This window comes from Perognathus longimembris, chromosome 3 (assembly GCF_023159225.1).
Source record: "Perognathus longimembris pacificus isolate PPM17 chromosome 3, ASM2315922v1, whole genome shotgun sequence".
NCBI lineage: Eukaryota > Metazoa > Chordata > Mammalia > Rodentia > Heteromyidae > Perognathus > Perognathus longimembris.
Genome location: NC_063163.1, coordinates 8,315,846 through 8,329,171, shown reverse-complemented (window position 1 = coordinate 8,329,171; position 13,326 = coordinate 8,315,846). Strand labels below are relative to the sequence as shown.

The 13,326-nt window shown below is 40.6% G+C and overlaps 1 protein-coding gene across 13 annotated transcripts in view; it reads right to left on the bottom strand.

Annotated features, from left to right (window-relative positions):
* Dock9 (dedicator of cytokinesis 9) overlaps positions 1 to 13,326 on the bottom strand; it is a 260,684-nt gene that overhangs the window by 160,305 nt on the left and 87,053 nt on the right. For 2 of the 13 annotated variants that reach the window (XM_048341153.1, XM_048341156.1), the window contains exon 1: positions 5,511 to 6,228. The exons of 9 other annotated variants lie outside the window; for them this stretch is intronic. In XM_048341153.1, coding sequence (XP_048197110.1) covers positions 5,511 to 5,636 — 126 coding nt within the window. In that variant the 5' untranslated portion in view covers positions 5,637 to 6,228. Of the gene's footprint in view, positions 1 to 5,510; positions 6,232 to 13,326 lie in introns of those variants that run through there. 2 more of the 13 variants (XM_048341157.1, XM_048341149.1) reach the window with 2 other exon arrangements.

The window sequence follows — 13,326 nt, the reverse complement described above, 5'->3', positions numbered from 1 at the left end:
TAGCTTTTTCTGCTGAGATGGGAGTCTTGCAAATTATTTTCGGATTGTGTTGGATTCAAACCTCTTTCTTCTTGATCTCAGTCTCCTCATAGCTAGGATTCCAAGCATGATTCACTGTGCCTTGCTGCTTTAATTATCTGTCAGATAGGATCTCCAGCTCTTTGTATGAAGCCATCCTCAGATTATGATCCTCTTAAATGCACTTTCTGCATAACTGGGATTATAGACATGAATCGCCATAACTAGCTTAAAAATGAAGTCTTGCTATTTTTTTGGCCTGGGCTGGTATCAAACTGCAATCCACCTGATATTCACTCCTGAACAGCTGGTATTATAGGTATGTATCACCATAATTAGCCCTACTATTTTAACTGTTGTTAAAAATTATGCACCTGTCTAGTGAACGTATTAGAAGATGACCAGAAGATTACAATCCAGGTTCTGCCACTTGCTAAATGTGCAACTTTGAGCAAATTATCCAAACTCTGTGCTTAGTTCCTCATCTGTGGGAAGAGGAAAAGGGACAGCACCTGACCCACACAACTGCGAGAGTTCATGGAAAGAATGCATTTAATGAGCATCAAATAATGCATGCCATGGAACAAGGGACAAATTTTTACTACTACTGAACCAAAATAAAAAGCAAAGGACTAGCTTGCTAAAAATAAATAAATAAAATAAACAAACAGTGACCAAATATTCTGACTCCACACTAATGACAAAATAAGAAAAAAAAAAAAAAACGAAGCAGGTTTTACACTTTTATGCAAGCAAGAATCCCAGAAGGTAAGAGTGGTTTGATGTTATGACAGCACACCGCTGTGGAAACTCCTCCCTCTGGGCCGCGTGGCAAGCTGGTACCATTACTAGATTCATCCCCACACTATGGAAACATGCCCTTCACAAGGATTCTTTCCCATGACCACTACATAAAACAGGTGTGCACCAGGAGACTCACTCATCCAGTGCTCAGGACTCTGCATGCGTGCTGCAAAGCCTCCTGGGTCAGAGGCAGGTGCTAAACACACAAAGCACCATGTCCTCTCCAAGCTGCTACTGATGTTAGTGTTATCTGCCTAAGTGCATGGAAAGGACTAATGAGATGAACACTGTGTGCCAAAAAAAAACTGCCACGTGAAAGCATATCTAAGGAGTGAACCCCTTCCCCATTGTTTGGGGAAAGGGAGGCCTTTGCATCCCAGGGTGGGGTCCGGGGAGCCTGGCACACGAAGTAAACTGATCAATAAACAAAGAGGAGCAAGCAACATTCAGGGAAGGCTCTGAAGAAGTAAAACATCCTGATTTTGCTGCCTGTGATGTTGTCATGACACAATGCTTGCAGAAACTTCTTTCCCAAGCCTGCCAATGTTTTGAAAACAAAGAAAGTACATACTACATAACATTAACATAACATCATTACTTTTTACGACACAGGGAAGCCCATGGGGCTGAACAGCTTTCTAAACATAATAGAATTAACTGAGCCACAGTAATCTCAAGTCTTACAGGGCATTAACAACATGATCATTGCACATATGCTGTGCTTTGGGTTTGTGTCTGCTCTTTCTAGAGTAAACAGAATTCTGGAGACAGGGGCTCTTCTAGTCTCCTTCCCTCTCTTTAGGAGCAGGTTCTTAAGCACCACACAGGCTTCGTCCTACCAGCAGCCAAGCCCTTTCCCATCCTCCCTACATCTGGCACCGGCAGTGGTTTGCTAGAGCAGTCATGTATTCACTCAAACATTGAAGAACTCAAATTCAGATTTTAACATTCCAAGATCCCATAAAAATATGAAAAATCAAAAAGATGTCTCTGAAAAAGATAGTTTTAAAAATGGCAAGTTTCAAAAGTCCACCTGTGTGGACCTATAAGTATAGTTTACATGGGGAAAGTCAACTCTACTTTCCTAATCTTCCAGCCTCCCAAATTCCCAATTAAGACCTGTGCTGTGGCCTTACTTGCCTCACAAAAACAACCTAACCAAGGAGCCACACAAAATTACCTCAAACTGGGCCATTCTTTCCGGAGGCTACACCCTTTTCCTCTAAATGGCTGGACAATAACAATTAGAATGAATTACTGCCAAGAACTACTTTATGGAGTTTGGGGATCAGAAATAGGTATTCAAATGTAAGCAGGGTAACTAACATCAAGAATATCCTAAAATAGGGCTGGGGATATGGCCTAGTGGCAAGAGTGTCTGCCTCATATACATGAGGCCCTGGGTTTGATTCCCCAGCATCACATATACAGAAAATGGCCAGAAGTGGCACTGTGGCTCAAGTGGCAGAGTGCTAGCCTTGAGCAAAAAGAAGCCAGGGACAGTGCTCAGGCCCTGAGTCCAAGCCCCAGGACTGGCAAAAAAAAAAAAAAAAAAAATATCCTAAAATAAATAAATAAATAAAGAATGTCCTGAATATCTGTTTAGTCATCCATAGCGTATAAAGTCATTTTTCAAAAGGTTTGGCAGTAAGCCTGGGCAGGAATGGGGGAAGGTTCACCATGTACGACCTCCCCTATTTGCTATACAATGCAGAGAACACAACCCACCTTCTTAGGTGCCTGTAAGCTGAACTCTACCACCTCTGAAACTTTATGATGCCTAAACACATACTTCTCTTAAAAACACTGACTTTCCAGCTAGACATGGTGGTGCATACTTGTAATCCCAGCACTCAGTTCAGTCTGAGTTACATAATGAGATCTTGTCTAAGACAAGAAAAGAGGAGAGAGGGAGAGGAAGAGGGGAGGGGAGGGGAAGGGAGGGGGAGGGAGAGGGAGAGGGAGAGGGAGAGGGAGAGGGAGACTGACTTTTCTAACCATGAACAAGCAGAGGCTGTACAGGGAAACCTTAAATGTTGTCTAGGCAAAGGATAAAATATATTATTGCCAAACCTGAGGGCAAGAAGAGGGGCTGGGAATATGACCTAATGGTAGAGTGCTTGCTTTGCATACTTGAAGCCCTGGGTTCAATTCTTCAACACCGCATATATAGAAAAAGCCAGAAGTGGCGCTGTGGCTCAAGTGGCAGAGTGCTAGCAAAAAGAAAAGGACCAGAGGAAACTTCTAACAAAACTGTGTAGAATACTACACAACCATTAAAAATAATGACATGAAGCTATATATGATTTTTATGTGTTCTGGCAGAAATTAATGGGGAAAATCTATTTTACTTATTCATATTTCAACAATAGATTATACATGCACATATATGCAGAGCTGGGTATGTTTTTATAGTCACAGGACAAAGTATGGAATTATACAGAGAAAACCCACTTTTAGAGAGTAAGGAGAAAAGCACATTTTTTCTACTTCTATGCTATTTACCCTCCTCCTCTTCTTTTCTTTTCCTTTTTCTTTTTTTTTTTTTTTCCCCTTGTGACATCCTGGGCCTGGGTGCTGTCCCTGAGCTTTTATGCTCAAGGCTAGCTCTCTACTAGTTGAGCCACAGCTGCACTTCCAGCTGTTTTTGGTGTGTAATTGAAGACTTTTCTGGCCAGGCTGTCTTCTAACTGTGATCCTCAGATCTCAGTCTCTGAGTAGCTAGGATTACAGGTGTGAGCTGCTGGCACCTGGCTTACATTTCTTATGATGAGAATCATGCTTAGCCTGTCTAAACCATGTACAGTTTATCTGTTGAAGCCCTAAAACTAAAATCAGCAAAATTTGGTCTCAAAATCCTGCTCTGAATAAAGTACATTACCCATACTTATTATAGAGTTAAGGGTTCTCACCAAGCCCACGACCAACTGACATTATTCTAATGATAACATCTCAACAAATACATCTCATGGCTATGGCTGCACACTTTAGAAAAATCATCCTGAGAAACAAGTTATAATCCCAGCAGCTGTGGGATTCTTATTTACTGGGCCTAGGCCCTGATTAAATATCCTGTCTTCTCCTATCTGGTCAGTGCTTCTTATCTTGCTTACCTGGCTGGAAGGGAGAACGGAAGCAGGTAAGAAAAGCATCTTGCAGTATCAAAGATCCCTTTCCTCTCCCTCATACCTTTGCAGGTGCATTGGACTGGAGAGACTGGTCCTGCCAGATACTCTAATAAGCCTGTGGGGCTGTCCCTCCAAGTGCACTGCAGCCAGGACAGCCTGTCCATGGCAGTAAAAATGGACCTCCCTACGGAACTATGAAGTGAGAACAGACCTAAACAAGTAACTGCAACATAAGCAGCAATTGTTTTAAGCCCTAAAATCAATTTTTAAGTCTTCTATGTGATTAGAAATCACATGACATTTCTCTACAGTTCAGTCCTCTAGACTCATATTTCTACACATCTGGAGAATCACTGACAAAAGATTCTTAAGAATATTCACCAGGGAACCAAAACCACAAAACTTCCGCCAAGAAAGTACATACTACATCAGCTAGGAAGATTAAGCAGTTCAATCTATACAGCTTGTCCACAGTAAGTGAGCTATTCGAGTAGCAGAAAGGAATCTAAGGTAACGAACGTAATTTTGAAATAGTATATGACAAAGAATGAACAAAAAGAAACCTAAACCTCTGAGTTGAAAATCTGCTGTGAGAAAGAATATCTTACTTTACTGACTTTCTCAGCATAGCTTAGCAACAGAATTTTGAGGGCAATACAATCAAAAGTAATCTCTCTTATCACAGGAAAAAAAGCAAAGCAGTCCAAATCAAATTGTTAATGGGAAAATTAAGTTCAGATTCTTACAGAAAATTGTAAATTAAGTAACTAAAACCAAACATGAAAAATCACTAAGTATTAGTTTATAATCCCTTTAACAGATCATTTGAAAGGCTTAATTGTCCCCTTTGCAGTGCATGTTGGTCGTTTTTGCAGCTTGCTTTAAAAATTATATGCTCATATTGTACTGAAGAAATTCCAAGAGAGAAGGCCAACCTACTCATTGATAACAACACAATCATTTCTCACATTCCTCCATTACAAAGTCTACTAAAACACTTGACTTTGTCCAAACTGCCTCAAGTTTAGCTAATAGTAAGAAGAATATAAACTTTTCTGTAGTTGGCTCACAGCTTACAATCTTTTCTGCTCTGTTCAAGGAACATCTCCTGATAAAATGAACCAAAGAGAACACATGTCATTTCAAGTTACAATTCTTAAAAAGCTTCCACTGGCACCTGCCTCCTTTTCTCAATATCATAAAAAATGTAGAAAAAGGGTTAATTTTGCAAAGTACATCTTCCTTTGTTCAACCCTACCGCTGCAGTTAAAATACGCCCAGGGCTTATGTTTGGAACCTCTGCAGCTAGGTGGGACATCATTTTGAACAGAACATAATTGTTCTGTACAGCTAGCTGCCTTCTGGAAACCACACTTAGCCACAAAACATCAACATTTCTTTCCTCATCAGGTGAAATGTAAGTTGTAAGTTCATCTACAGGGACAGACAGAGAATAGAGTTCACAGGAGACAGAGTGCATTTTCAAGCCAAATGGAGGCAAGAGGTGCCAAGCTCATACACACACACTAACAGCCATGCCTGGTGACAAGACCCTCTTACCAGCACTGGGCCTGGGCTCTCCGCTTCCACCTCTCCTTGTACTGCATCCTTGTACTGCAGGGGAGACTCGATCACCAGCTCCTTTTTGACACTTCTACTGCTTGTCCTGTATTTCTCAGCCTGCATTCTTGCCCAAGGCACACGTTAGAAAATGTGTGATGAGGACAGCTGCAAGTCCCTGGCTGTGCAGGGCTCACACATGCCAGTGGCCTGGGGAAGGAAGGGAAACTATCCTCTCAGGCACAAGGGGTCAGCTGCACTAGCTGGGTCTGCAGAGCCTGCAGGGTGGGACGGCATGACAGTGAAGGCCAGCCCTCCAGGGGTGTTACTACTGCGTGGAAAGTGGGAGGCTCCTGCTTACTGGCCAGAGAAAAACAAACCCCAAACTGAACAATGCACAGTGGACGGTCTCTCCATTAAAGACCAGCCTCATTGTGTCTGTTCCACACAGTGTGGGCCTAGTCAATCCCAATTCAAACAGTGCCGTGTTTAAAAGAAAACCAGTCACAGACTTCCTCGTAATTACTTCCAATCTGAAGCTCAGGAGTCAGCTAGGTTTCCTGGCTGCTCTGAGAGTCTTATAGTTGCAGAATGCTTTCATTTGTATTATGGCTAAACACCAAATGCTTGGCAGATGATCAAAGCAGAAGGAGCAACCAGCAAGGGTGTTCCCATGAGGTGCCAGAGGAGAGAGAGTTTTTCCCTGTGCAACACACTGCAGCAGGCAAAACTTAATGCATCTACTATGCTATGTAACAAAGACCATAGTATGCTTAATTAACAAAGCATTTACTCTGAACATTTCCTTTGACCATATGTATTTGGTATCGACGTAAGGGACTAAGAGGCTCAAACAGAAATATGAGGCAAAATGTCTTTTCCTTCAAGGAGCTCAGGAGCCAGGAGGGAAGACAAGATGAAAAGACAGTCTGAGTGGCACATTAGTGGAAGTAACAGAGACACACACAAAAGCATGCACAGGTGGCAGGTCACTATCCCATGGTTCAGCAGTGATAATATCCAAAATGTATCCAACTGAGAGTCAGTTTTATTGACTCCTCATACTAATGGTGTGATTTTTTTTTTCAAAAATCATCTTCTAGTGTGAAGAGATTTATTAAGAAGGCTTAAAGATAGAAAGATTATTTAAATATTACTTTATATTTTCTAGGGTGCTGCAGAACTTCCCTCACTTCATTCTTGTGCTTATTTTCTTGAAATTAAAAAAACACTGAATTACATGTGAGAAGCAGAAACGGTAAACAACAATATGTAGCAATATGGATGCCACAGGTACAGTATACCCCAGGAAATATGAGAAAGCTAGCATACGAGATACCAATACAAACCCTCACTTTCCAGGCAGGGCAGAGCTGTGATGACTGGTCTCTCCTCTGTCACAAAACACCAGGAGTCCTGAGTGAGGTATCAGTCAAGTAATGAATTACAAGTGATCAACAAGTCCGTTTCTTTTTTTTTTAAGGTGGCTTTTATAATTTCTTAAAAGCTACTCAGTTTTGAAACTTTGGGTAATCTTTCAAGGTAACATAGGCTCTCTCACTGAAGCTATATTCCAAGCTAATAAGGCCTAAGAATAGGGTCTGAATCATATTCATGTAGGATTGAAATAACTAAATCAAACTTAGAAATGCCTTAGACATCATACACAGCAGGTGAAAAAGGAGGATATGGCAAGCATTGAATCCATGAAGCCCAAGAGAAGCATATAGCCTGCGCAACAACCCGAAAGCCTTTGTAGTACCTCACAGAGTTCTCAACTGCCCAGACTTCTTCCTATTCCGTCACCATTAAGCTCCCAGACTCAGGAGGAAAACTGCTAGCCTATTTGTTAAGGCAAAACAGCCTGGTATTATGTAAGAAATAAGAACTTAAAAGTCTATCACTTATTTGAAAATGTGTCCTAATGCATGTTCAATGCCCACAAAGGTACTAATTTAATCTTCATAATTCTTATGTAACACAGTTAGCCCTATTTTTACAAAGGAGGAAAGTAAGGCACAGGGAACTTAAGTATGTAAAGAAGGCTACATATAAAACAGTGGACATAGATCTACCATACACACTCATAGTCATTAAACTCGTGAAGCAGTCTACTCTGTGTTCAGACGCTAAAAAAGATAAACACGGATCCCTGACCAGGAAGCAATTATCCGTAATTGCAGCATCTGAGTTCAATCCCATCAAGGAAATTTAGTGAAATGGTAAAAAGGTCTTTAAATGGTTTTCAAGTGCTGGTACAGAGAAGGTGTTCGCTTAGTGGTAGCTGCTGTTATTGCTATTCCAATCTGAAGAAATAAGTTTTAATTCAAGATTCTGGGTATATCATCTAAAAAGGATAATGCTATATCAATAGTGTTGCTGTAATATATCAAAAATAGTTTCATTTAAAATCCAGCTATTCTTCTCTCTTTGCTGCTAGATTATGACAGGTGCCTTCAAACATCCATCTGACACCCACATGATCAGGCTCTGAGCCAAGCATCTTCTGGAAAGTTTCCTGTATTTTTCAATAAAAATTAATGATGACTTTATATTTCTTTTGTAGTCAAGAAAAAACTTCTAACTGGATGCTAAGGCAGCCAGGTAAGAAAGGCAAACACAATTTACTTAATTAAAAGTTCCATAATTTACTTTATTAAACAGGCCAAGCTTTTAAGGCAAGTAAATCTTTAAAAGGCACACAAGGGATTTACGCAGGCTCTCAATTTACAGTAGTAAAATTCACACAGTTGTCCTTACCCATCTCAGAGCATTGTATTGAATTATTCTGAGAGCAAGACAATCTTCTAGTCTATCACCTTCAAGTAGGCCTAAGTCAGAAAAGATGGAAATTCTGGGGCTTAGGAAAATGGAGATGCTATTGTCCACTGTCCCATTAGGAAAGTTCTCGTGGCATTCAAAGTGCTGCTGCTGTTCTATACTTCTCATTAAGGACACATTAAAACTTCAGAGGGACAAGGTTCAATCCTCAGATCCTAAACCTCTGAATAGGATGTGGTTTCTTTAAAAGGCTCTTGAGACTGAGGTCTAAGAATATGACCATAACATCTGGTCAGCTCAGCCACTAGAGGAAATGCCATTTCAAGACAGGAAGTGGGTGGCTACGTTTTCCTTTACATTTCTAAGAACAAGGTATAGGCCGGGCCTCTGGATCAACCTCCAAAAATATCACTGAACTCCTACTGTCCAACATGAAGTGTTTTCACACTGCCCAATTTGGCTCTTATAATAATGAACACATCTAGTAACATGTACTAAGTTTATTGATCTGTATGCTAAAACAGACCAGAGGAATCCCTGTGAGATTCTGTACTTCCAAAACAGGATGAACAAATGCTTCAGAACATGGCTTCAGTCCTCAAGTTTTAATGTGCATTTGAGTATACACAGGTTGGACACTCAAACAAAACCATGAAAACTGTATGGGCAATTCAAGAAATGTTCTGAGGGCAATTTTTGACAATAAGCTAGGCTAACTGTAGGCCCTATGACCTCATTGTCCTCTTCCTACTGTAAGAAATTCTATCTACTTCTGAGAAGCTGAAAACCTTGCTCCTGTCCCACACCCAAGAAACCACCCTTAATCTCCCATTCTGGGTGAATTCACTCTTCCTTTAGGCAATCCTGTGGCCTCTCTTAAGGGGCTTTGCACACTACCTTTTATTACATTTGTTCCCATGAAAGTTCTGTGAAACTAAATTGCATCTTTTTTTTGGAGGGGGGGGGGTCAGTCATGGGGCTTGAGGTCAGGACCTAGATGCTGTTTACTATTCTACCACGTTGAGCCACAGCACCACTTCTACAGTTTTCTGGTCATTAACTGGAAATAAGAGTCTCACAAACTTTCTTGCCAGGGCTGGCTTTAAACAATAATCCTCAGGCCTCAGCCTCCTGAGTAGCTACAGTTACAGACATGAGCCACTGGTGCCCATCTCTGAACTGCATCTCAACTAGCTTGGAGTCTCCAATCAAAATGTGTCACTGAACTCTGATGTCAATGTTGGACCACTGGTCACCTTTAACTCTAAAGTTTAACCCAAAATGTTGCAAAAATATACACACATTTTCACTTGTTAAAGGCTTAAGTTAAGGCGGCAATTTTAAACCACTCACAAATCAAAACCCAATGAATAACTAACAGATAAAATATCTCTATGCCCTAGCTAAGAAAATGTCATCCTACAAAACACTTTTTGGTACAAAGGTGTACTTTAAAACAGTACAACTAAGCCTTTGAACAGTACAAATAAACTTGTTTTCACCAATGAAATTGTATTTGTGTAGCTAATAACTATTAAGGAATAAATATCAGTTACCTCAACTCAAAGTTGAGTTACCTCAACTAAGAAACTGAAAGGATATTTAAAATATAATAATTAACTATAAGGCAAAAGAAAGCAGACACAAATATGTTTGTGTGTGTTTATATCTCTATTCCCAAGTGATCATTCCTTTTCTCTTGTTCTGTAATCAGAAATAGTAGCAGAAATTAAGAAAAACTGAAAAAAGGAGCATATGACTAAAGATTTTCCACAACATGTTCTGTTATTGGTTGGCTGGGCAAAGGGAAGAAAAGATGTCAGGAACTCCAATAGGAAAGAGAAAAAGGACAGGAAGACAGAAGAGATGGGGGGTGGCAAAAGTGGGGAATTCCTGCCTCAAAGCCCTGAGGGTTCTTGAAATAGTACAATATATAATACATTCTGGTTAAAAATAATTTTAAAACCTTAGGCTCGCTTGGGTTATTTTTTATCATTAGAGATTTCATCATCAAATAATCACAAAGATGGAATCCACATTTCCTTCTTATCAAGTACTTTGTAGGCTAGACTCCCTAAGAATGAACTGAAGGGGAGGCTGACAGTTCATAAGCCCATAGCCTGGGAGGACAAGTCTTGAGGAAGTCCTTGTTTCCAGATGTGGAGAGACCTGTGGATAACAGACTGCCCCAGCATGGAGAGAAGGCTTTGCCTCAAAGCTCCAGCCATACCTCCTCTGCTTTGATTTTGTTTTCCCACTTTGATTTTCCTACAGCTTCTGTTACCATCCATCTGGCGTGCTGTATTGCACTTTCTTGTTTGTTTCACGCCCTCTGACCTTCTACCTGCAGAAGCAGCTTAATGCAGGCAGTGGTTTGGCCTGCTGTATTAACTGTTCTCTCTCCATAACCTGAAAAGCAGAGTAGGTATTCTGAGTCCACTGTCAAATGAATTCACAGAAGACTCGAGATCCCCCTGGTCTGGAAATAGAGCTCTTAAGCTCTGGATACCAAGAGTAAGTCTGTAAGCTATGAACATATGTTGATAGTGATCGTGGTAATTCGGCCAGCAATGTCTGTCAATAATTTATTTTAGATGTGGAAATTTACAAGGCCAACCACAACGTAATGTGCTTGGAGTTTTCTCAGGAAACTACTCCCCCAGTGTGGGTTACTACAGCCTCAACCATCCTTGGAGTCATGTGCTGGACTTTTTTTTTTAATCTTGCCTTGGCAGCTTTAAGGGCTAAAAGAGGAGGCGGGGAAGCTTTGTCCCCAATGCCTGGCACAGTGCTATACAGAGCAGGCAATGCCTAAATGTGTAGTGATAGAAAAAACAATGAAGCAGCCCCACCTTTGTGTGACTTAACACAGAACCAAATCTCACAGGAGTTCATGAGTGATAGTTTTCTTAACTCTATCACAAATATTTAGTTTAAGGGCTAGAGAATATATTATTAGTGTGAATAACATTTTTAAACTTTTTATTTTTTTAAATAAAGGTACTGGATATTTTCTTCCTAAGTAAAGCATTCTAAACACAGATTACGACTTTCTAAGTTTATTGGTTTTGTAAAATCTCCATTTGTATCTGCTAAATTCACCTAAGGCAAGTTCCATTAGGGTTTACAAGGTGCAAAGCTGGTAGACCATGGTGATTTATAGATAACAGAGATGGAACAAGCAGCAGGCAGGAGTTTCATCGCTCTGATTACTCCCAGAAGGCACACAGGATGGCAATCAGCTATGTATATCACACAGGAGAGAAGAGAGGGCAGCTCTCATGAGGCAAATCCTGGACATATACTTCCAGAAAAAGGAAAAGGGGAAAGTCCACCATACAGAAACTTCGCAAAGGGACTGCAGCATTTCCCTAAGTGCTTCTGGCTCCATTTAGTTTGCACTTATAAAACAATGATTAAGTACAGTAATACCTGTTTCCTAACAATAACTGGGAAGTCCCCTCCTTAAAAAAATCCCTCCAATAAGATATTATCAGCTGCAGCAAAGATGAGATCTCCCTTCTTGTTCTGCCTCCATTTCCTTTACACTCATGGTGACTGGCTTCCTGTGTGACCTTAAGAAATCATCTAGGAATAGAAAACACAGACAGGGTTAAGGAGCCTCATTCATTGTTACTCCTGAATAAATCATCTGCTGAGAAGTCATATTCCAATGCTTTTGAAAATATGTAACAAACCAAAAAAACTTAATCATAAGTAGGCTATTTATTAATAATAGTGGCTGGAGTTGAAAACGCCAATATAGATGATGGTGTTGATGTAAAAGCTTCCCTGTTCTTTGCTGCTAAATCAAAATATGCGTCATCACACAGTACAGCACATCCAGATGTGAGATGTGAGGTGCGTAAATACATCTAACATGATTGGCTTGATCTTTTTCCACACACACACACACACACACACACACACAAAAGTATTTTGCAGTGCTAAAGACCAAATACCCAGGCTTCTTGCAGAACTTCATGTTAGCTCTACAGAACAGGAGGAAGGGAGGCAAGCAAAGAAGGATGGGGGAAGAGAAAAGTGCCAGGATGAGGGCAGGACACTTAGCCATCAGCCTTCACATTGTCTTCGGGATAGACAAGGCCCTGGACCACACCCCCTCCCGAAACCCCTGCCCTGAACTTTTGCACAAAGAACACTGCCTTTTCATGCCTCACCTTTTCTCCAGAAATTGTCAATTTGGAATGTTCCCCACCTCCTCCTGAACTCAAAGATATCAGGTGCCTGCTCACCTCTGATGGTTCAGCCTGAAAGCTCCTCTTTTACCAGGCCCCAAATACTCAGTCCCAAAGAATGTCTTCCTAGTCTGTCCTCCAGCTAAAATGAGGTAGTGCAAGATCCCTGTCTTAATGCAGCTGCCACCACTGGCCATTGCACCAAACTATTTGGGGAAGTTTAAAATAACAACAGTAGTAATAGTAGTAGTGAAGAAAACAGTAATAGTAACAGATTCTAGACTCCACCTAGACCTTCTGAACTAAAATCTTAAAGCCAAAGGATGTGCACTTTTCACAGCTCCCTAGGTGATACTATGCTGTAGGCTTCTGCTCATCTGTGTTTTGGAAATACTTATCCTAAAATGATACAGTAGGAAGAAGAAAGAACACCCACAATGCAAACCTGCTACAAGAAAACATGGATAGGCGCCCAGAAATATCTAAGCACAGGTATGACCTGGATGAAGGTATTTGGCTTAAAGGCAAGATGGAATAGAATGGAGACTGAAGCTAAAACTTCACCTTAGCTTTAAGATTTCCATTCATTCATGACTGGTCATTTCTTACTTAGTTAACCTTACTGAAAAAGGAAAATTTTGGAGGACTCTTCTAGCCCTCCTCTTCCTCCTAAATTCCTTCGCCACCCCCAAGAAGAAATATCTTTCATTTTTTAAACCTGTAAGATCTACCAAACACAAGCCTCACACATCTCTCAAATATTTCCAATGGTGTGATCACATATAAGACCTTTATTAGCAGTGTATTTTCCCAATAGAATCTAGAACAAAACTAAT